General features: G+C 40.7%; 1 protein-coding gene across 1 annotated transcript; it reads right to left on the bottom strand.

Moving 5' to 3' along the window:
* Nucleotides 1-509: 509 nt before the first annotated feature.
* LOC129111650 (collagen alpha-5(IV) chain-like) lies at nucleotides 510-23,291 on the bottom strand. Its single transcript, XM_054623689.1, is given in 53 exon segments — nucleotides 510-1,712; nucleotides 2,145-2,317; nucleotides 2,397-2,511; nucleotides 2,638-2,815; nucleotides 2,923-3,132; nucleotides 3,464-3,559; nucleotides 3,953-4,078; nucleotides 4,356-4,430; nucleotides 4,681-4,750; nucleotides 4,960-5,090; nucleotides 5,388-5,570; nucleotides 6,140-6,187; nucleotides 6,370-6,468; nucleotides 6,706-6,786; nucleotides 6,891-7,017; nucleotides 7,126-7,265; nucleotides 7,519-7,617; nucleotides 7,720-7,818; nucleotides 8,074-8,214; nucleotides 8,477-8,563; nucleotides 8,754-8,918; nucleotides 9,154-9,267; nucleotides 9,390-9,503; nucleotides 9,506-9,539; nucleotides 10,430-10,524; nucleotides 10,822-10,929; nucleotides 11,065-11,154; nucleotides 11,247-11,418; nucleotides 11,586-11,771; nucleotides 12,039-12,109; nucleotides 12,254-12,337; nucleotides 12,586-12,675; nucleotides 13,352-13,528; nucleotides 13,674-13,709; nucleotides 13,900-13,981; nucleotides 14,151-14,192; nucleotides 14,283-14,336; nucleotides 14,428-14,469; nucleotides 16,454-16,519; nucleotides 16,672-16,725; nucleotides 17,287-17,364; nucleotides 17,555-17,599; nucleotides 18,087-18,122; nucleotides 18,221-18,283; nucleotides 18,427-18,495; nucleotides 19,575-19,601; nucleotides 19,748-19,801; nucleotides 19,952-20,014; nucleotides 20,145-20,189; nucleotides 20,318-20,362; nucleotides 20,579-20,668; nucleotides 21,726-21,779; nucleotides 23,075-23,291. Coding segments are annotated over 53 exon segments (5,010 nt in total). The 5' UTR covers nucleotides 23,147-23,291; the 3' UTR covers nucleotides 510-1,597.
* Nucleotides 23,292-23,337: the final 46 nt, after the last annotated feature.

A 23,337-nucleotide genomic window follows, 5' to 3' on the forward strand; every position in this document is an offset into this window, starting at 1 on the left:
AGAGATAGTATCAGCGTGATACTTCATCACAGGTTTTGTAATTCCCTTAAGAGGGTTCAGCTCCTCTTCAGCTGTAACTTGTGTTAGCTGCCTCCCTTACATAAGCACACAAGGCTGCTGGTTATTTCTGACTCTGAGCAATCGATATGTTGGAATATGCGTGCCAAAAAGCAACAGCGTTTTGAACAGCGTTGTTTAAGGACATTGTTGTACCTCTTTGCATTCAGCTGTATGTGGAGTTTGCATCTATTGATCACAGTGACAGATATGGATGAGTGAGCTTGAATGACTGTTCCTTAGGGACGCATAGCTCTGCTGATACTTGTCCGAGTGAATAGTGCAGAGAAATAAGATGTTGAAGAGGAATGAGGCTATTCTTGATTGCAAATTAGCTTCATTGTTTTTGATATCAGCTTCTTTCAAACCACTGGTCACGTGTGGAAACAACAGGCAGATTAACATACCATTGAAATAATGACTATTTTAATGGTATGTTAATCTGTCTCTTCATTTGTATTTTGTTTTAATGTCTTTTCCTGCAATTGACAAACCAAAATAAGAAAGATGGGATGTAAAAAGAAACATTTCCACAATATATCTCTCAAGATCTTAATGTGCATTTTTTTGTCCCGAAGCCACAGAGAGAGGCTTCAGACACTTCATTTAGAAATGGATTGTAGAAAGTTGCAGGCTGTATGAGTCATAAGTCTAAATCCTTTCCATGCACCATTTAACATATTGAAACTGAAAGAAACCCTTTTAGAGTGAGGGCACAAATGACTCAATATTTGCGTGTGAATACACAACAACCTTACAATTCCAAAGCGATAGCATCACATTTACAACATGCTGCCTCTTCAGGTATCATAGGAACATGTGTGTCATCTGTTGTGACCTCATTCTTTTTACATCATTCATTGACATCAGCACTGTTTAGATAATTATTTCTCAGTGGCCTGGCTATCGTCTGCTCGATTCAAAACATTTGGTGCATGTTTGTATTCAAGGCACCTTTAGTAACGTTGACATTGCAACATAGGAGAGTGGTGACGTGTTTTCATCTGTGACGGTATACATGTTCAGAATTTAGGCTTGTCTTCTACATCACAGATGGCCTGTTTTCAATGTGTTACTGACAAATCAACTCAAGTATTTAAAGTAAAACAGAATGGAAACAACACATTTCAAAGAAAAGACTAACTGAATTGGGCACAGTGGTGCTATTGCTAGTATAACTACAACAACTAGTAGTACCTTTATCACTGCTATTACTAGCTGGTATTAAGGCTCATGTGTGTCACAGGAATAATCACACACAGGTTGCATACTACAGCCTCGATAAGATATAATGACTCACTTAATGTGTCATTAATTTTAATATACACTATTATCAGAATGATATAACACCTGCAATTAAAGTGATTGGCAATTTGCTTGAAATTGTATTTCATTTACAGCTAAGTCTCATGAACACAGATGTGTAACTTGCACCAGTGTAACAAACAGATATACACACTACAAACTACCGAGACTATTTCATCTCACATTTCTCATAGTTTCATATGACAAATGACATTGAAAAAGGAAATACTAAATGTTAAAAATTGTCCCCACGTCTGTCATCTGTTTGTTGCCGTGGTTTGCTGCAGACGCGACAACGGCTGATGACACTTTGTAGAGAAGGTCCCTTCACTGTGTGAGGAACAGGTTTACTAAAGGAGAGAATAAAACACATCCACACACAAGGCCAATGTTAGAAAAGTAATTATAAATCAAACGTAACACATTACATTACATTACAGTCATTTAGCAGACGCTTTTATCCAAAGCGACTTACAGTCAGTAGTATATTATAACACAGCACGTTACAGCTGCATAATAGCTTGATTTAAAGTGACATGGTAACCAAATCACAAAATCAACTTCTCCTTTCTAAGATAGCATAAGAATTTGATTCTTTGGCGCATCTTGATTATCATAGGACATGCAAAACTAACTATGCTCAAGAAATTCCTCTGCAATAAGCAGCTGTTTATGTCATCACGAACTACCCAAACTTGCTAATAATATGATTTAAACTGCAAAAGAGAGTCATCCCCAATGGCATGCACCCACGACTGTTAACAGAGAAGGGAGGAGTTTACCTGAACATGCTGTTGGGTTCTAGGGAGGCCAGCCAGTAGCTATAGGAATCAGGGTAGTAGTTACAAGTTCCCCTGCCATGACACTCGATGAAGGGCACTTGGCGGAAACTTTCCAGACATGAGCCAGGAGAAACCAGAGGCTGGGAGGAGCCCTCTGCTCCAGCACCCGTTTGCTAGAATGGATGAAGATCAAGTTACATCGAAAAATAGCATATGAGAAGATCAAGGTAGAAGAAACAGAGACTTCTTTACCATGACAAATGAGTATCCAGTCCATAGTGACTCCCAGTCTTGGGGACATTCAGGTATCAGAGTTGTCTGGCTGTGGACAGCTATGACATTGGAGGTGGTTTCACACACTGAGCACCTAAACAACACATGCATGCAGAAACCCAAATTAAAAAGGCCCAGTACAGTACTGTATGTTGTATTTGCTCCGCCAATACACAGTAATATATGCGTCTGTGTATATGTGTGAATGCCCCTGTCCCACCTGCTGATGTAGGAGGCCAGTGTATCCCCTGTGATGGAAGCCATGTTGGTAGGCATAGGAGCGTCAGTGGACAACCAGTAGGAGTAGTCGTTACGAGAAGCATAGCGGCAGTTACTTTCCGTGTCACAGAACAGGAAGGGCATGGTGGTGAAACGAGGGAGACAGCTTCCCGTGGTGCCTGAGAGAGGGTCACAAAATTACTCAAGGAAAACGACAAAGACACAGGTTTTTAAGGGGCAAACTTTGCACATACTGTTCTGTTCAGGAAGGTTTCCGTGCTCTTACCAAGGTCCTGACCGTGAGCTCTCTCATTTCCGTTGATGAAGAGGAAGGAGTAACCCGAGTAGATGAGGCTGGTGCCATAAGGGCAGTCAGGGACACTTGTGCCCTGACTGTGTCTGGCTATCAGGAAACTGTCAACAGAACCTGGACCACCTCTGCCTGGCAACCCTGGAGGACCCTTATTGCCTGGGTCTCCAGATCTGCCTTCTGGACCTGAGGAGGAAACGCTAATTAAAAAAACAAATAGTACCAAGTGACCACATGTGGGCGATTCCGTTGATTCTGTCTGGGAATTTTTTGTGGGGTAGGGAGGTGTACTTAAGTCTTAGTCACTGTTAACGCTCACTGTTGGACTGAAGAGTGTATTTTTAATATGGAACTTCACCAGCAGGGTGTGGCACAAGGTTCAGGTCTTCCGCGAAATCCCTCACATGTTTAATGCTGTGCTCACATGTACTACAGCAAATTGCTATAGTTATTATTATGACATATCATCTGGTGTGCACACACAAACACACCTTTCAACCCACGCACATGCACACACCTGGCAGTCCTGCTCCCCCTTTGTCTCCTTTGGGGCCAGTAAATCCAGGATGGCCATCTGGGCTGGAACCACGCCCGCCTTTGATGCCTGGCTGACCTGGGACAGGAAGATGCAGTGTCACATGGTGCATCAATGCCCATCAAGGGAAATGAGCCTAAGCCATATAAACATGTACAGTTCATTGGACACTGCTTCTGCAATTGTCAAGGTGTCTCTGTTCTTGTCTCTTACAAATAAACAGAGCAAATAAAGAAGGAAAGAAAACCAGCTTGATGGACGTGGCGTGAAAGTGGCATGATATAGTTTTAACAAGCAATAGATAAATAGTCTATCTAGCAACCAGACATCAACATTTATATGACATTGAGTTTCAATGTTTGTGTTAATGGCATGGTTTTAAACTGAAAAAATAAAATGCAGTATCCTTGGTGAAATAGAAGCACATCTTAAAAAGCAATGCATAAATTGAGGTGAAATCTTATTTTGGACCTGGTTGGCCTGGTGAGCCTGATGGTCCAGTGATCCCTGGGGCTCCTCGGTTGCCAGGGGAACCAGGTGAGCCAGAAGGTCCTGGTTCATATATCGCCCTGACAAACGTTGAATCGCCTTTTAAGCCTGTAGTGACACAGCAGGAGCATTTAGAAAGCTTATTTTCCAAAATATATAATACCTGTGTGTACAAGTAGTTAATGCCAGTAGTGCAGATGGGATAACAGTTAACTTAATTAAGGGCTAGACAGGTAATCTGACGGTGAAGGGTAGAGTATTGCATCTCTGCTGCTCCTAAATGATGTATGTTAGGATGTAGAAGTGTATTAAATCTGGAAGATATTCACAGGGCTCAGTGTTATTCCTGTTTTTTTAACAGAAGTAAGACAAACTTTTGCCGCACCAGGTGGTCCAGGAAATCCTTTTATCCCGGGTGGACCAGGAGGGCCAGGGATGTATCCAGGGTCTCCCTTGACACCTAAAACACACAAGACATATATGGATTTGTAGGGAATAAGCTTTTCATCATACCCTTTTGCAAATATTTCATTTTATTGGGTATCACTCTGTCATCTTTATTCTCTGCCCCATTTGTATTTCATCTCAGTTGTGGAAACATAAATCAATTGACGACTATTACTCTTCTATTGTCACAGATCTGCTGCTGTCTGCGTAAGAAATCAAAGAGAATGCCTAATCTCTAGACTATATTTGAAATGATAGATTACCAGGGAGCCCATGGGTTCCAAGACGACCAGAATCACCTCTTGGTCCCGGGCCTCCAGGTCTACCCGGACCCTTGGGAGGCAAGTGAAACAATGAAAGGTCAAAGATTAGGCTTTTAAAGAGCAGCAAGACTTTGCTTCAGTTGTGATGAAACTGCAGTTGAAAGAAAATCACACCTCCTTTGTTTAATACAAATATGAATGCAGAACATTGATTCATAATTCTCTTTGTAAATACTTTTTGCCAGGCATTTGTCAAGTATTCCTCAAAGGCTCACTTACAGGTGGTCCTTGAGGGCCTGGATCTCCTTGGGGTCCACTATAGCCTGGGCCTCCTGTAAGACCTGGTCCTCCTCTGTCTCCTTTTAACCCTGGCACTGTGGGACCTGGAAGGCCAGGTAAGCCACGATAGCCTACATATACAGTAGGGAAGAGAGAGTCAACTAAGACAACTAAAAGTAAAGCAAAGAAAATAAGGAACTAATATGCCAAATAACTTTTGGACTTAAAACACTTAAACACCTAAATACTAATATGTTTGTAAAATACTGGATACACTAGAACCCTAAAATATCAGGTTACATCCCACATACAAAGAAGTGTGCTACCATGCATAATGAGTTCTTGAGAGTGTGGTCTGATTTCAGATACCTTTGGCTTTCAGACAAAGGTATATGAGAACCTTACGTCCTCAAGAAGTACATTCTCACCTGGGCCACCAGGATTGCCAGGATGACCACGGTCTCCTTTTGACCCAGGAACACAAGCCCCTTCCCTTCCTGGTAGTCCTCTGGGACCAGAAACCCCAGGTGAACCTGGAAATCCTCTCTCTCCTATTGGTCCAGGACTCCCTGTAACAGACAAGCCAGGGGGACCAGGGTTCCCTGGGGGACCTATAGTGTAGAAATACACAAATATGCACTTATGTCAACAACAGTACTAGTTGGAACTGAAGAATATAGGTATTTTGGTTGGTCTCTCTCTTTATCGACAACATTTTTGTAAAGATTTTAGATATTAGATCATATTTTTATCATTTTTTATTTGGTCTAAACCACACTGAGGCAAATAGTAATGAGCATGTGATAAACATTGGTGTTTGGCATTTAACCTTAGAACATGAAAAGGTTTTTATGAAGGTGTTTTGTGTTATACAACAAAATGGATACACACGAGTGCTCATAAGGGCACCATCATCTGTAAAACAAACCTCTGAAATCTCTTTTATTGATTGATATATATATATTTATATGGACACATTAACAAACCAAGTGCCTTTTTACCTACTTTATTTAATAATAATAATGATGCTACATAACTAGACACAAAATGATGTGATATGTTGAACCAATCTCATTATCAGACTTAAATCTGAGGTTTTTCTAGACCAGTATAAAAATATATGACTGACACAATTTTGTAAAAGTCTTGAAAAGGATGATGTTATTTACCTGAGACTCACCTTGTTGACCTGTGTCACCACGCCTACCAGGTGTCCCTCCTATGATGTCTACAGAGGAGAGATGGAAGGATAGGTGAGTTTGGCAGTAGCCATGAGAGACATTTTTTCCTACAGGCCGGTGGTGTGGACATAAAGAAAATACAGACTATGATAATTATAGGTGTGTAATATACAGGATGTGTAGGAGCTCATAGAGCCTTAAAATACTTTTGATACAGGATTTCCCTTACTAGTGTCTCCTTTCTGCCCTGGTGGTCCAGGGATCCCGTCCCGGCCCTGATTGCCTTTAGGACCTGGATAACTACCAACACCCGGAAGGCCTGGGTCACCTGAGGCAAACAGAAAAGAAAAAAGTAAGGCTGAAGTCGAACTTCAAAGAAAGTAAAAAAGAAATAGAAAACAGTGAACAATACCGACAAAGTTCATTGCCCCTTAAAAGTGACTAGAGTAAAGATAAGACTGTATAGGCATCACTTTAAGAATGTGTTGTTTATTGATTTTGTAAAATGTAAGGGTTCCTTCTCAAGTAAAGTATTTAAAATCAAGTACTTCCAAGGACACTTTACCTGCAGGTCCATTGAGACCTGGCTGTCCTTTGATTCCTGGAGGTCCAGCTGAGCCTTTAGGCCCTTGATAGCCTGGTGAACCTGGTATAGGAGGGGGAGGGTCAGAAGAGGGGAGAGAGGTTAACGGATTATGAGCCAAACATGCTAAAATCATAAACTGACTTATTTTCATGATCAGTAGTAACCATTTTGTCCATCAGGCCCTGGGTTTCCTTTGTCTCCACCGTTTCCTGGTAAACCTGGAAGTCCAAAAGAACCAGGTCCCCCTTTTTGACCCTTCATCACGTAAGTATTGGTTGAGCCTGGTTCACCCTGAGGACAGGAAGATCAACAACTAGTTAGAAGACAGAGAAATTATCATTATTTTCTTATTTTACTACATTGTACTCTATAAAGACCTTCTACACCAGCCATTTGTACCTTTTGTCCTGCTGGTCCAGGCCATCCATATCCATTGTAATTTGGCTCTCCATTAATGCCTTTGCTACCAGTTGGACCTGGTGCACCATCTGGACCTGGCCGTCCTAAGATTCCTTGATCTCCTTTTATTCCCTTTAGGCCTGTAAGGTTAAACCCCAAAAATATTTTAGGCAAGATACATTGAAAGAGACCTTGAAATCTACAGCTGCAGTACTGTACTGCTAGATTATTAAAAATATATATTTTACACCTACTGTGTGACCCTTTAATGGTAATCCTAATCTGCAAATGTAGAGCTATTTAGTAGTATTACTATACTTTCATTTGTGAGGTCAGAGAATTTGTATGAAAGCAACAAGTGTGTTTGGCCCTAAACTAAAGTGTAGGTCTTACCTGCAGGCCCTTGGACTCCTGGGTCTCCAGGAGCTCCAGCAGGTCCTCGACTTCCTTCTGAGACTACTAGTCCATCAACCCCTGGATCACCTGGGGGACCTGGACAGAGAAAGGCACACAGCAGAAATTAAGTTTCAAAACTTAGTGGTGAACAAAAATACTGAGAATTGTAAAGTTACAAATGCGAAACTTAATCCAAACCTCTTTGTCCAGAACCCCCTGGTGGTCCATCTCTACCTCTCCGCCCTTTTGGTCCAATACTTCCAGTATCTCCATTGGCACCAGATAGACCAAGGTAACCTGACACAGTACAGATAGAGTTAGAATATTATCACCACCTTATAGGCTATAATAAACAGTATAACAGTAAGACTTGCAAAGTCTGCATTTATGACTTCACATGCACTCTTGCACAAAGTGGAAATGTCCTGTGGTACCCAAATCTAACGTGAAGTTAAAAAAAAGGTCTCTAAAAATATTTTAGTTATAATCTTTTGTGAAACAAATGTTAGCGGTTGTGATATGATTAAATGAGAGTAATTAATTTAAGCTTACCCAGAATGCCAGGTTCCCCTGCTGGCCCAACAACGGCTAATGATTGGAGTGATTCAGGGCCTTGAAGACCTCTGGGACCTGGCTCGCCATCCATGCCTGGTGAACCCCGGGAACCACTGGCTCCATCTGGGCCGGGGTCACCTGGAAACAGTCATGGGGGCATTGACTGCATCATAACAGTACACCACATATACAACTACATGAATCACCAAGCATAGTTTCACTTCTCACGCAATACTTTTTATCTTTCTTAACTTATCTATATATGTTAAACATGTGCAGCTGATGTATGGTACTGTGATCTATTTGTATGAGAAGGTGTGTGTGTGTGTGTGTGTGTGTGTGTGTGTGTGTGTGTGTGTGTGTGTGTGTGTGTGTGTGTGTGTCTGCATTTGTGCTTTACCTATTTGGCCTGGTGGTCCTGGAATTCCAGGCAACCCATCTGGTCCATATCCTGGTAACCCATCTGGTCCAGGGTCTCCTCTCAGTCCTGAGGAAATGCAAGTTAAAAACAAGTCTACAAATACATACGATATTCTACAATATAATTGATATAATTTTTGCTCATACATAATATGGTTAAGGCGGTGAATACAACCTTCACTTCACATCTATCATGTATTAAACAATTAAACATCATCAAAAGAGTGCCATAGCCTGTCAGAGAAACATTGACTTACCTGGTTGACCTGGCAGGCCGTTTTGTCCATGGATTCCTTTTTGTCCAGTGAGCCCAGGTGAACCTGGCACTGATGGCCCAAGAAAACCAGGTTCTCCGGGGACACCAGGACGACCAAACCCTGGCAAACCTTGGTTCCCCTTCTCACCGGGGGAGTCATTGGATCCTGGAAGAGGGGACAGAGACCCAGAGCAAAATAGAGGTGAGGAGCAGGGGGAAATATGGAGGTAAGGGGATGGTCTTTATTCTCTATAGAAAAAGCTGTCTGAATTTATTCGACAGTGTTGAATTATGGGAAAGACATTTTCACATTTCGTCCTTTTTCATCTTTTAACTTCTGCATTCTTTGTCCTTCTGGAGTTGACAACTAAGTACGTCACATGACTTCAATATGCACTGACCTGGATGTCCTGGATACCCATCTGGTCCTTGTGGTCCCCTTGGCCCAAGTAAATCAGCTTTACATGCATCTTTATTACCAGGTAGTCCTGGGGGGCCTACAGAACCTTTACTTCCTGTATGTAACATATATAAAGCAGTTAATAGATGTGTTTAAATGAATATGTATGCAAGAATGGACAGGTTTTTCTGTCCATCTGCAGGCTGCATTTTTATGTCCGGTTTAGGAGTACTGTACCCTTTTCTCCTGGAAAACCAGGATTTCCATGTCCTCCTGGCTTCCCAGGTAGGCCAGGGATCCCAGGATCTCCTAAGGGCCCCTGATCTCCATCTTCTCCTGGAGGCCCAGGGGTCCTGAGGGGCCACGGTATCCAGGCCCACCGTCACCCTGATGATCACAAATATACAGCTTATTATTTATTTATTCATATTCACACATTTCAATGTGCTTGCAGTATGGCATTGTTATAGAGCTGTGCTTTTTGTTTATTATGACTTTTTTTTTTACCACACAGAGAAACTAATATCTGCATATAAGTCACAGGACCTTGTCTGTGGTACTGAAACAGCTGTCTGTTCCTGCTGAAGAGTCCTTAACATTCCTTACAAGGGTGAACTTTTATTATACTCGATACATCATTTATGGCAGCACAAAGTGCGACAAAGACACAAAATCTATTTTAAAACCCAATGAAATACTACTGAACGTCTTGGATGACCTGCAAAATGTTACTTCCTCACAAAAGGTGGGTCTTTAGTGGTGATTTTATTCTGCCCTGCTTAATAGAAGGTACAACAAATAAAGGCATGACAATTTTTTTTAACAATATTATTTTTTCGCTTATCCTCTTAAACCAAACTGATATTATCTCCATAACAGACATAACACACATTACATCTCCATAACACTTACGACTCTCATGTCGGTATAATATAAATTAAGCTACAGCCAGGAGCCTGTTAGCTTAGCACAAATACTACCGGTAAAATAATCCAAATAAAACCGGTAGTCAGATTTTAGACAAATATCATTACAGGGTACATGGTTACACCTTTGATATAACTTAATACCTTAATATCTCTCTAATATCTCTTTTTCATCTGCATATATACAGTATTACACAGTGTAAACTCTGGAATCAGGTGTCTAAACAGTATACCTTTAGTTTTACTTTGCTCTCACATAAATGCCCAATACTGTACTATATACATTCAATGCCGATGAATACTACTATATAGTAGACTAAATACATGGCAAATTTTGTTTATGTATATGACCTTCAGTCCTGCAGGACCAGGAGGGCCTTGTGAACCTGCACGACCAGGCAAGCCCCTCCCTGGAAAGCCTGGGAGACCTGGCTGCCCCTTGTCACCTGAACAACACACAAACACATACACACACACACACACACACACACACACACACACACACACACACACACACACACACACACACACACACACACACACACACACAAACACAAACACAAACAAAGAGTGACAGAAACAGGAAAGATACGTTAATCATACTTTTAGATGATCGCCATTCTTTTAAGGAGGTATCAAAGAAACTACACTATGTTACTGATAAAACATTGTGTGCTCTAAGAATCTTAAATGTGTTATCTACGTGTCTTTTTTTGGCTTGAGCTCCAAAGCACATGGATTACCTTTCTGTCCTGGGATCCCCGGACTTCCAGGAAATGACACCACACCACTTTCTCCTTTCTGTCCTCGTAAGCCTGGTATTCCGGGGGTACCTGGTGCTCCGTGATTACCTGGATGTTTGTTGGTAAGTATGAGACATGCTTTTATTATCCATTGTATGGTAACCTATAGAACATCCATCCATTCATCTTTACATTTATATAGCCATCCGTTAATCAATCCTTCAGTCACACAGCCTTGCTTACCTGGGTTTCCAGGTGAACCAGGCTGACCTTTAAATCCAGGTGGTCCAGGAAGTCCTGTCAAGTGGATATGGCTCGGTTCGCCTTTTTGGCCTACCAGTGAGAGAAGAAAAGATTCTTTCTGTCGATCTACTAATGTGTCAATGTATAAATGTTGCGTCAAATTGGTCAATGTGCTTCTTTACCTGGAATCCCAGGTTGCCCTGGCAGGCCAGGTACCCCAACATCTCCCGTAGTTCCGGGAGGTCCAGCAGGCCCATATCCAACAGGCCCAGGGTAGCCAACTGGTCCCGGTCTGCCTAAAGGCCCTGGTGGCCCTGGGAAGCCATGTTCTCCCTCTGCACCAGGGAATGGATACTAGAGAGAAAATGGAGAACTTATTCCAACAACCACTAAAATTACATAATCTTTTGGTTTGGCTTGTGCACTCATCTTAGAATTTAAGAACTTTTGAACATAAACATGTGACACCAAATGGCAAAATATATGGCACATCAAGCTCAAGTCTGTCAAAACATTCTCACCGAATCCCCTGGAGGCCCTTGATTGCCCTTGCGACCAGGTAACCCAGGAAACCCAGGGAGGGCATCTATACCAGGTCTGCCAGGAAGTCCCGGGTCTCCATCACCCCCCTTTATCGCAGTGTTGTAGGAATATGAGTCTCCCTTTTGTCCTGGAGGGCCTTGAAATCCCATTTGACCAATAGGACCCTTCAGAGAGGAACTGTTGTTTACAGGTGTTTGTAAAAAAAAACAAAAAAAAAAACTACAACAACAAACTACAGTGGAAACCGCTTATGATGATCATGGTCGCATCAATCAACCCTTTATATGGATTAAAGCTTTGGACAGAATAATTCCTACAAATCAAGTCGTCTGCTAACAGGGTTCATTTAGGGTTTTTTCATAATTTTCTTTTTTACTTTACTCCCATGATACTTTGCCTCGCAGTAACCTTTTAAAGAAATGCTTTCTTACTGGGCTTCCAGGTAAACCCCTAGGTCCTGGGAAGCCTGGATCACCTTTAGAGCCTGGTCCTTGATTATATCCTGAGCGACAGAAAGATATAGAATGTCTGATCCGGTTTTAAACATTTTATACTCTCCAGTATTTCTTGTAAAACTTAAAAATGCATTTGAATGTAGAAGAAGGATTTGGTAGAATCTGTGTTTTCTTGAAGTGAATGCATTTACCAGGGATGCCAGGCAGGCCTGGTGGACCCGGTGGTCCTGGGATTCCTGATCCGATACACTCATAACAGGGCTCCCCCTTCACTCCTGAACAAAGAATAACGATGGGAATAATTTTAGTGAGTGCCATTCATATTACACAATACTATGTCCATAATTATGTCTCCAGTCCATTACAGGGATTCATGAACTGCTATGGAGCAACAACTGCACATAATAGTCTGCCAGCATAGCTTATTAATCATGGGGAATTAGCAGGTCAGAAGAAATGTTAAACAAATGTGAAACAAATTAAATGGTAACAATGAATTGCTGAATGATACTTAGTTTCCCACCTTTCATTCCATACTGCCCATCATATCCCACAGGTCCAGATATTCCTCTTGTTCCCTTCATTCCTGGGTGACCTTTGGTAATCCTATTGGCTATAAGCAAATATCAACAACACTCCATTAGTCTAGTAGGTATGGTGTTCCAGAACTGCCGCATTTATTCCACTGTTTTTTTTCTTTTCATCATAGTTCCACTTTTGTTGATACTTAAAAAATCTAAATGATCAACTCATCAACAACTGACTGATCAATAATGTGCCAGCCATACACCATAACTGCAACCGTTTGAATTTGAATCCAACCTCGACAATTTTATCATGTGGTCTCAGAGAAATGTTGGCCCATTCGTTAAACACAAAGCCTGACACTTTCAATTAAATAAAGGTAATGTTTTTGTAGATTACTGGAAAAAGAACTGCAGAAATATTATCTTTATATAACAGAAAAGAGAAAAAAAGCAAGTGAGCTCTGAAAAGCTCTCAAATTATCCCATGTAGACATTGTTGTCTAGTAACTGTACTTGCACAAGCTTACAGTCACAGCGTAGAAGCCTGTAGAAATGAAAATTAAAAAAATGAAAGCTTTACTAAACTGAAAAAATACAATACTTTCACACATGCAAGAAGTTTGTTTTTTTAATCAAGATATTTGAAATAACTACCGGTATTACTGAAAGTGAGATAAATACCAGTAGTATTACTATCAGTGGTAGTAGAAGTAATAGTAGTTTAGATTAAATAACTTTTAGGAAGAAGACATTTAAACATACTTCCGTTTTCAGGAGGTCCAGGTGGGCCCTGATCCCCAGGAGGCCCTTGATCCCCATCATCCCCATCTAGACCTGGGGGTCCTGGATAAATATCCCCAGGCTCCCCAGGGTCCCCTTTGGGGCCTGGAAAGCCATCGGGACCATGTGGGCCTGGTATGTAAATCCCAGATGATTGGCCTGTGTATTGTAAAGTGAGAGACTATAAGCAACATATTAAGGAAAACCCAAAGTCACACCTAGTTATACTGATCCCATTTTAAATACAGTACAGAGTGATAGGGGGAAAGAGGGATATGATGAGAATAGCCTCTTCGCTACACACCTGGAGGTCCATCAGGTCCTGGAAATCCTTCAACACCTGAGAAAAACATAGTAAATTGTGTTATTTCTGTTTATGCAAGTCTGCTGAAAGCAAATGTTTATTTTTAGGGTTACCAACACTGCTTCAGCAACTCAATCATGGCAGACACTGACTTTAACCTTCAATTTGTTGTTCTTCTCACTATGTCTGTATGTACTTATTAATACACAGCATTGTGTTCATCTACCTGGACGTCCAGGGAGCCCATGGGAGCCTGGGAAACCAGGATCTCCGCGGTACCCTTTGAGTGGCTCAATCAGGCCTAATATCTGTAAACAAAACCACAGGGGACATGCAGTGAAATACTGGTGGAACATAAAAAATTGCTGGATTTACTTTTGCTGCAGAAACACACTTTTACTCAATAATTATTTCTCATAGTATTAAAAATAAGTTCAGGAGTACTCAGAAGACAATTTAGAATCAGAATAAACTTACATCTCCAGGTGGACCAGGGGAACCCCTATCTCCCTTTTCGCCCTAAATATTGGAGTATACAATCAAAGGATGATGATCCAAAGCATACCAAACCATCAAAAGCTTATTTCTGGCACTGACTAGATCACTGACCGTCCATCCTGCTGTCCCTGGATATCCTGGATCACCTTTGGGGCCAGGCCATCCCTAAAGAAATATATATTGTATTCAAAAGGCACACACATAATAACATAATGACTGTGCATACATACACATTCATATCATTGTAGAACAGTACCTGACTCGATTGTCCAGGATCACCATCCTTTCCTGGCTTTCCCTGTAAGGACAAGTGAGGACAGCAGTGAGGAACTGGAAGGTTCTGCTTTCTATAAAGAAAATAGTTCACGCAGGGCCTCAGGCATCCTTTTATTCCCCTTCATGAATAAACATTTTCTTTTGGTTGGCACTACATGGCAGTAATCATGAAAGCAATCAACAGCTTGAAATGAGGGGAGGCCTCTCTTTGATTACAAATGGATGGATGTGATTAGCAGGGGCTTCTATCTTAAAAGCAGTGCCTTCAGAGCAGCCTTCATTGTAGCTGGGGTGGGCCTTCTAACAGGGAGCTACAAGGTGTAGTGATTATACTGGGCACTGTAACTTGGCCTGAAGCTATCTTTGTAACAAAATGATGATGAAATGGTGAAGGCCATTACTTGTTGTGAGGTTATCAGATGACACTACCGTCATCGGCCGGACTACAAACAACAAAATCAACAATCTTGCATAGTGGTGCTCAGAGAACAACCTACTGCTAAACCTCAGTAAAACCAAGGATGTGATGGTTGTTTTTAGGAAAAAGGAGGCAAAGACACACACCCCTGTCTACATCAATGGAGCAAGTGAACATTTTGAAGTTCCTGGGAATCATCATCACAAACAACCTGACATGGTCATGTCCCATCTCCATCCTGGTGAAGAAAGCTCATAAACATCTGTATTTTTAAGGAAACTTAAGTGGGCAAAATTCCAGTGCAAAGTTCTTCAAATCCAGGAAAGCTCTACAGCGGGTGATTAAAACGGCTCAGAACATCATTGGCATCGATCTAATGAACATCAGTTATATCAGTGACCTGAAACACCTAAGAGGTGTCCGCGATTCTCGAGCATTCTCTTGACATTGTGAGAATCCAGCTGCCATGGGAGGTGCAAGGTAACCTGCAAAGAGCCCAAAGGATATTAAAAGTCAAATCCCACCTCAGCAACAGCCTGTTCAACCTGCCACCATCTGGCAAATGTTACAAAAGTATCAGCTGTTGTACCAACAGATTTCAGAGCAGCTCCTTTCCTCAAGCTATGAGACCCCTAAATTCATCCAGTTAGTATATATATATATATATATTTTTTTTTTGTTTTTGTTGTGGCTCAGTGGAGAGCAGGGTCGTCTTCCAATCAGAGGATCGGTGGTTCGATCCCTGGCTCCGGCAGTCCATGTCGATGTGTCCTTGGGCAAGACACTTAACCCTGAGTTGCTCCCGAAGGCTGTGCCATCGGTGTATGAATGGGTGTGAATGATTAGAGAGATCCTGATGGGCAGGTGGCACCTTGCATGGTAGCCCCTGTCATCAGTGTATGAATGGGTATGAAAGGGTGAATGATTAGTAATGTACAAGCGCTTTGAGTGGTCGGAAGACTAGAAAAGCGCTATACAAGTACAGTACAGTCCATTTTCTTATGTAGCAAAATGGGACTCCAAACTGCATTTTGTCGCGCAACCCTAATGTACAATAACAATAAAATAACTTTACAGCCTTGATCACACCTGCACACACTAAAATGAGCTTTAAATTATTCACAAAGCCATTCACTTGGCTACATAAATCCCAAGTGAACACACGTCTCACTTTACATGCTTACAAACAAACACCTGATTGGTGAAAACCTGCAGTTATCTGAGTAACACTTCCGTCTCTCCACCAGCTGTTGCTCATTAATACACTTAACTGACACAGGAACAATGAATAATGGTCTGGTTTCTTTTGGGTTCTTATCTTCCCCCTTCTTGTGTCGCAATGTGGCAAATCACATTGAGTTTAATGCTGCATTACTGCCCTCTGCTGGTCATCCTTTTTCTTAGGCTATTCCCAAAGTGTTACTGCTGGTCCTTCAATGCGAAGACAAACGGTTAATCATCTCATCTTTGCAGGGAGAAAGACATGGCGCAACAGCCAAATAACACAGCAAATGTCTGTTGCAGGCACAATAAGAAGGGGAGGCTTGAATGTGAGGTTGAATGGAATAAATAGTGTGTAGTATCTTACTTGTGAACCCGCCAGTCCTTTGTCTCCCTTTGCTCCTTTGGTGTAAAGGCCATAACCTGGGTCTCCCTGAGAACAGATTGAAAGGAGGACAGTGATCCGAGGAATAAATACACAGCGGTAACAAGGCAGAACAAACATCACAGAGGATCTTTGGAGAGCTAAAAAATTCAAAGATCAAAAATGGCATTTATTTTAAATCGTGTAAAGTATAAACTTACTGGTTCACCCTTGCAGCCTTTTATTCCTAGGTCTCCATTATCTCCTTTTTCTCCCTGAATAAGACATAAACCTCAGGTTATGGTTCCTTAGTTGCAGAGACATCAGTTACCTTTCAGTCCGTACAACATTTTGATCCCGAATGGACCAAAATATTTGAATGACTACAGTGAAAACATGACAATGAAATTTACTGAGCACATTGAGAATGAGTCGTTCCATTTCGGACACACTGGAGTTTTTTCTCTTACACCACTATCAGGTCACCATGTCAGCAACCTTCCTATCAGATATTTTCCTTTTCTTCCTTTTACTTCTTCTATTTGCATTAAAGATAAATTAGATGTTACATCTGGCCAGTATTGTAAACCTTTACTAAATGGAGGTTGAGTTTAAAGGCTTGCTGTTCTCACAGCCCGTGCAAAATGTGGAAACTGTTCCAGCTTGTGAAGTGTGACACCATTAGGCTTAGTGCACTGGCTATGTCTCAAATGGACTTCACATTCAGGACAGTTGCAACCCCAAACAAGGTTATTGCAATACCATATTGGAAAAACCACACCCTGGAATATATAATATATAATTGTTGCTGATTTGACCTCGGTCTTATACTGTACCTTTGACACGAGACTCCCAGTGAAAAACTCCTTGATCCGACCCGGTGGCCCCGGTGGGCCACGTGATCCTGGTCTCCCCTATATTAAACAAATTGAGATCATACTAAAACATAAATAAGATATAATGCACACAGAAAATGTTATCATCATGGTGTTGAAATGGTCAGAGGTAAATGAGTAAATAAAATGTGCTAACAATGCTACATCCTCTCCTCTTTAAGTAAATGAACCCTTGATACTCTTACAGTGTTTCTAAAAGACAAATCACCTGTGGTCCACGAGGTCCTGGGATACTGCCTATGCCTTCTTGACCCTGTAGGATGGGAAAGGAGTTGTAACTTGTTTATGTAAATAACCTGATCTCCCAGTCTTTCTCAGAAACTCATTGTCAGTTTGGTTTTGGTCAGACTCCCATGTTTACCGTCCTCGTTGATAAAGAATCTTATCGTTGGGTTTAGACTGCACCTCCTCGTATACACTACATCCTATCATTGCCGTTTCCACTGTGTGAAAAGAGTTGTTTCACATGTAAACATTCACACTACATTCCAAAATACTGCACAAGCACTGTGGCCAAACAGCAGTAATCACTAAAACAACATCTAGTAAATGTTTCTACTTTCCCAGGTAGTGTGAACGCCGCTTACTATGATAATTGAAGACAAAACAAAAAACCCCAGCTGCAGTTTTCCTCTGCGACACGAAGACACCCAGGAAATACTCAGACTCATTATCACAGGTATAAGCTGTCATATCGGACATACATATCTGAAGTATTCATCCATATGTTGTAGCATTACCTTTGATCCTGGAGACCCAGGACGACCAGGAGACCCCTGTTCATAAAGAATGCAGTTATACAAAACATCACATCAAAACTTTTCCAGAGTGCTAGATGTGCTCTGTGCAAGGCAACCCGAAAAACTTTACTCACGGCAGAGCCATGTGGTCCAGGGTCCCCTGGTTGTCCATGCTTTCCATGGAAACCTGGATTTCCCTAAAATACACATGAATTTAGAAAAAAAATCAAATCTAGTACCACTTTTTATATCGTTACTTTATGGAAAGTGTCTTTAACTGTGATGGAAAATATGATAAAAACAGAACTCAATTAATACTAATGTAATTTAAAATAGTTACCGGCTCTCCGACCCTCCCTGGTGGCCCATGTGACCCTGGTATTGCATTTCCTGATACCCAAGATCCACCCTGTGAAATGAAGGAAGTCAGTTTATTTCATATTTTGTTGTTAAAACTACTTAATTTAGTAGAGTTACAATACTTGATAATTACAGGTATGTAGTAATACTGCGTGGAAAATGTGATAATTATTCATAGCTGCATATTGTAGTTCACAGTTGGGCTCTGCAGGATTCTTCACTCATCTTTATGTATTTGGGCACTTGACATGCATGCATGTGTTCAGAATTAGAATGAGGGGCTGCCTCTATGAAAGAACCACATAATCCTTACTTCTCATTCGCCAATTCAGCAACTCATGCTTGTTGGACAAGGGTTAGATTTGGCAGCCTCTATGACATGAGCTTTGACTTCTAAAGAGTGTCAAGAGGCCATGACATGGACATGACAACAACGAAGTGTAAAATAAAGGGTTCTCTCTCTCAAAAATCTGCCACACTCATAAGTTCTACAAATGAGCCTGAAAAAAAGGAGACCCAAGCATGTTGCCAGTGAACATCTCAATACTGACTCTCATTTGGAGATGACTCTGCCTCATCATGCCTACTGTCATGGAGGTGTCTGTGAATACTTCCCAGAAGTGTTTATTTTACAGTAGTTGCGGTAATGTACTGTTTGTGATGCCATAGGTGAAGCTAAAGCGCATTTGATCCAGTTCGTAGTGCGAAATACAATTCAACATATACTGTAAAATTATAGCTTAGTGCATAATGCTCACAAGAAAACTTACTTTCTGATATAGTAGGTGTATAATGTATACTGTATACAAAAGTATTTGTCCTGAAAATTAGATATGAGAATGAACACATTTCTTGTTGTAAATAAAAGTGGAAGGATGGACTTGATGGAAGGAACAAAACAAAGAAAGTTATTGGTCTCACTTAATGGTACAAAATGAGCTCTGGGAGCTTGGGGAGGCAGAGAGGGCTCCTGCTAGTGCAGCATCATGGTTTTTTTGGTGCATCAAGATCCTGCTAATAAACTTCTTGAAAGGCAGTAATTGCTGAGCGGTTCTGCAGTTCCACCCTTCCTAAATACAAAAAGTACTAAACAGCTGACCGTGGGTGGCACAGCATACATTTTATTACCTTAGGTCCAGGCAGACCAGGTGGACCCTGTAAAGTAAAGATAAAGCTGAGGGAAACTTGAAACAGTTCACATATTCCTTGATGGTTCATTTTAAGTACAGCACTAAAGTTGATGAGAGGAGAAACAAAATCAAAACACTGACTCATAATTTAATTTAACATAAATAACTCACTGGACTTCCATCAATGCCATAGACGCCGGGAATACCAGGAGGTCCTTCATCTCCCTAAAAGTATATGTTAATAGTATGCAAAAACTTGTTCATGTTTGTGTAAGAATAGAAAAAGCGTGATTGAAAAGCCCTTTCATCAAAACTCTGCTAATGAGCTAAAACTATCACTTGGAAGACATGCTACCATATGAAATATTTTCTCACATCAGTTCCATTGCAGCCTGGGGCCCCTGTGGTTCCTGTAGGCCCTTGTAAACCTGGAATACCCTGTAAGATGATAATCAAAAGTTAAAAAAGTAACCTCTATAAACATATGCAGGGACATACACTTACAAAATACATAAATTAAGATGATGAACAAACTGACAGAGATTTATGAGAGAGTAAGATACCTTACCGGTAAACCATGAGACCCAGCAAATCCTTCTTTGCCCTCGGGTCCCTGTAATGACAGTAACAAAACGAGTATAGATTTAAAAGGCACACAGGAGCTACAGTATTTTCACTTTCTCAGACCAGATCGGATAAACGCCCCAAAAGACAGAAGCTTGGATAACACAGTCATTTTACCGGATCGCCTTTTGGCCCCGTGGGTCCATCAGGCCCAGTGTTGCCCTGTAAAGGACAGGAACCTATAATTAATCTCAGTGAGGTGGTAAGATGCAGTACAAGAACAACTAAAAGTGATGTCTAGGTACACAAGGAGAAATTATAATTCAACACAGTCGATACACAATATGAGTCAAGGTTGCCCTCTGACAACACTATTGGATTGGAAGATATAGAGAATATAAGAGCAAAGGAGCCACAAGAGCCATGCTGGAATTGTACCTTTGGTCCCGAAGGCCCAGGATGACCATCTGATCCTTGACGGCCCTCTTGCCCTGGGGGACCAGGAACTCCTGAAAAACCTTTGTCTCCCTGTGAGGGTGAGTGTTTGTGTTGGGAAAGAAAGAGAGAGAGAGAGAGAGAGAGAAAATTAGACATGATCATTTTCTGTGTTATTTAGCTGATCAGGGTTGAACATGTAAGCTTATTTACTTCTAAATTTACATTTTAAAAATTCTACTGAAAAGAACCTGTCAATAACTTTGGGGGTGATGCTTTTGACAGTGAGATATATTTTTAACAAAGTGAAAATTAGAACAATTTATTAAAATTGAAGATCAATGACCAAATTTAGTTAATATTACATGTACTTTTGATAAATGAAAGTCTTGATTTGCATGTTTTGATTAGCTGATCAGGGTTGAACATGTAAGCTTATTTACTTCTAAATTTACATTTTAAAAATTCTACTGAAAAGAACCTGTCAATAACTTTGGGGGTGATGCTTTTGACAGTGAGATATATTTTTAACAAAGTGAAAATTAGAACAATTTATTAAAATTGAAGATCAAATTTAGTTAATATTACATGTACTTTTGATAAATGAAAGTCTTGATTTGCATGTTTTGATTAGCTGATCACATGAAAATAGACACATTTAATTTGTATTTTCTCTTTGCCATGAATTTCAGAAAAAAAAAATACTTTTTTGTAGAGCATTGCTGAGGCAGAGCTACATTAGACGAAAGAGGTTGCATGTGTTGTGCTCTCTCTGCTTGGAGCTCACTGCAAGTTTATTTTAAATAAAACAGCTGGACTAAGATCTATCTGGACTCTGCACATGATCTGACTAGTGTAGCACTGGGCAGTTGCACCTGAGGCGTATTGATTTTGACAAATTGCTGTAAAGTGGCACTGTACCACTTGTGCCAGGGCTGTTTGAAAGCTTTTACAGATTATAAATAAATCCTATTATCTAAGTGGTAGTAATAACAAATACGATAGGCCTTTTTTGACATGTCAGTAGGAAATGCAAGTTAAAAAAAATGTCACTCAGATTAGATGATAAAGTCACATCAAATAATAATAGTAAACCCCAGCATTGATGAATTTATAAGTTTGTTACACAGAGAAAATATGATCCACTCACCCTGCTGCCTTTCACTCCTTCACAGCGGCACCTTGATTTTCCATTGCACACACACTAAAAATAAATTGTAACAGTGTTCAATATGTATTGTGTAAACGTCCAATTCATTTGATTTAATATCCATTTAGAAGGCAGTAGTCCTCAAATGTTTTCAGTCATGCCCCCCTTTGGAAGAATACCATGCTTCCCCATACCACTGTAAACCAAGTTAATTTCTATCAACCATTAACCATATTGTGGAAACTGGAAACAAAACAAATCAAGTTTAATGGCTCTATTTTCCACAGAAGGGTCCACCCCATTGCTTTGTAAGCACTAGGCCAAAGTACCTCAAGGCTGACTGCTGATTGGAGCGGTCCAAAGTGCACAATCAACTGCAACTTTTACAAACATTGTGTTGATCCATAATTTGTTATTTCGCACAGTGAAGAAAGTTTACTTTGGGAGGATTTGTGGAGGATTCATGAAGGCAATTAGCCAAAACATTCATATCTCCTAACAGTGGAATTTGAAGGCTGTAAACATTTCTGCTTACCAGCAGAGGAAAAGGTTCAGTGAAGCTAATGGACAGTGAAACCTATGTCTCTGCTAACTTTTCTAGCACTTGAGGCCTGTTTTGCTTATTTTCCCACTAACAAATCCGGTCCCTTTTGCATGACCTTCCATAAAAAGGCCCACCAACATAGCACAGTGAAGTGAATGCTGTACACAAGGAAGTAAATGTGCAAACAGACAAAAAAAAATTGCATCGCTTCAGGATGAGAGATGTTTGAAGTTAAGCACAGACACTACAGTTATAAACAGAACACAGCCTTGTATATGAAAGTTTAGGCTGTGTAGAATGAATTAGCGCTCACATTGTACACAACAGGAAACACGAAAGGAACATACTGATGCTGTTCTCCCATAAACAGTGATTTAGTGGATTTTTGTGTGGGACCTCGGAAAGCTTCAGAAAGAGAAAGGAAAAGTTATACTAAACTGCATTAATCTAAAAAACATAAAATGTGTCTTATGCATTGCTTAAAAGGTCAAGTTGAAACAGTTATGACAAAAGCTGCAAGGTTTTTCTTGAACAAAGCTCACCAGTAAAAGTTAACCAATCAACCATTGTAGCATAGCAACTAATCTAATCTCTGCAGTTTAATATGAAAATTGATTGCAGGACAGGATTACAAGTAAAACTGTGTCCCCAGTGTGTACAGCATGAAATAAAAGCATTACTGAAAAACAGTACAATTCAGTGTTTGCATTTAAATACCTATCCAGATAGGATGCTGTGCTGTTAGCTAAATCAAATCAGATCCCTCTACAATGTTATGTCAGTAAGAAAAAAAAATCTATCTTACATTTTTGGCCCCAGTGCCCATCAGCATCACAGCAAACAGGATCAGAAACACTTCAAGCATTGGCCTTCCCATGGCTCTGTTCTTGCTCCAGTTACATCAAACCCTTAGAAATAATTTCAGACACCGCAGAGATGTTGAATGTCTTTTTTCAGCGTCCTCCTCAGCTACTACCCTTCACATTACACCCATCCCCTGCTGTACTGTGGGTGATGTTAGGTCATGGCTTCAGTTAAAAATTTAAGTCTGTCTGGGTTAAAGTACCT

The sequence above is a fragment of the Anoplopoma fimbria genome, chromosome 3 (assembly GCF_027596085.1).
Source record: "Anoplopoma fimbria isolate UVic2021 breed Golden Eagle Sablefish chromosome 3, Afim_UVic_2022, whole genome shotgun sequence".
Classification (NCBI taxonomy): domain Eukaryota; kingdom Metazoa; phylum Chordata; class Actinopteri; order Perciformes; family Anoplopomatidae; genus Anoplopoma; species Anoplopoma fimbria.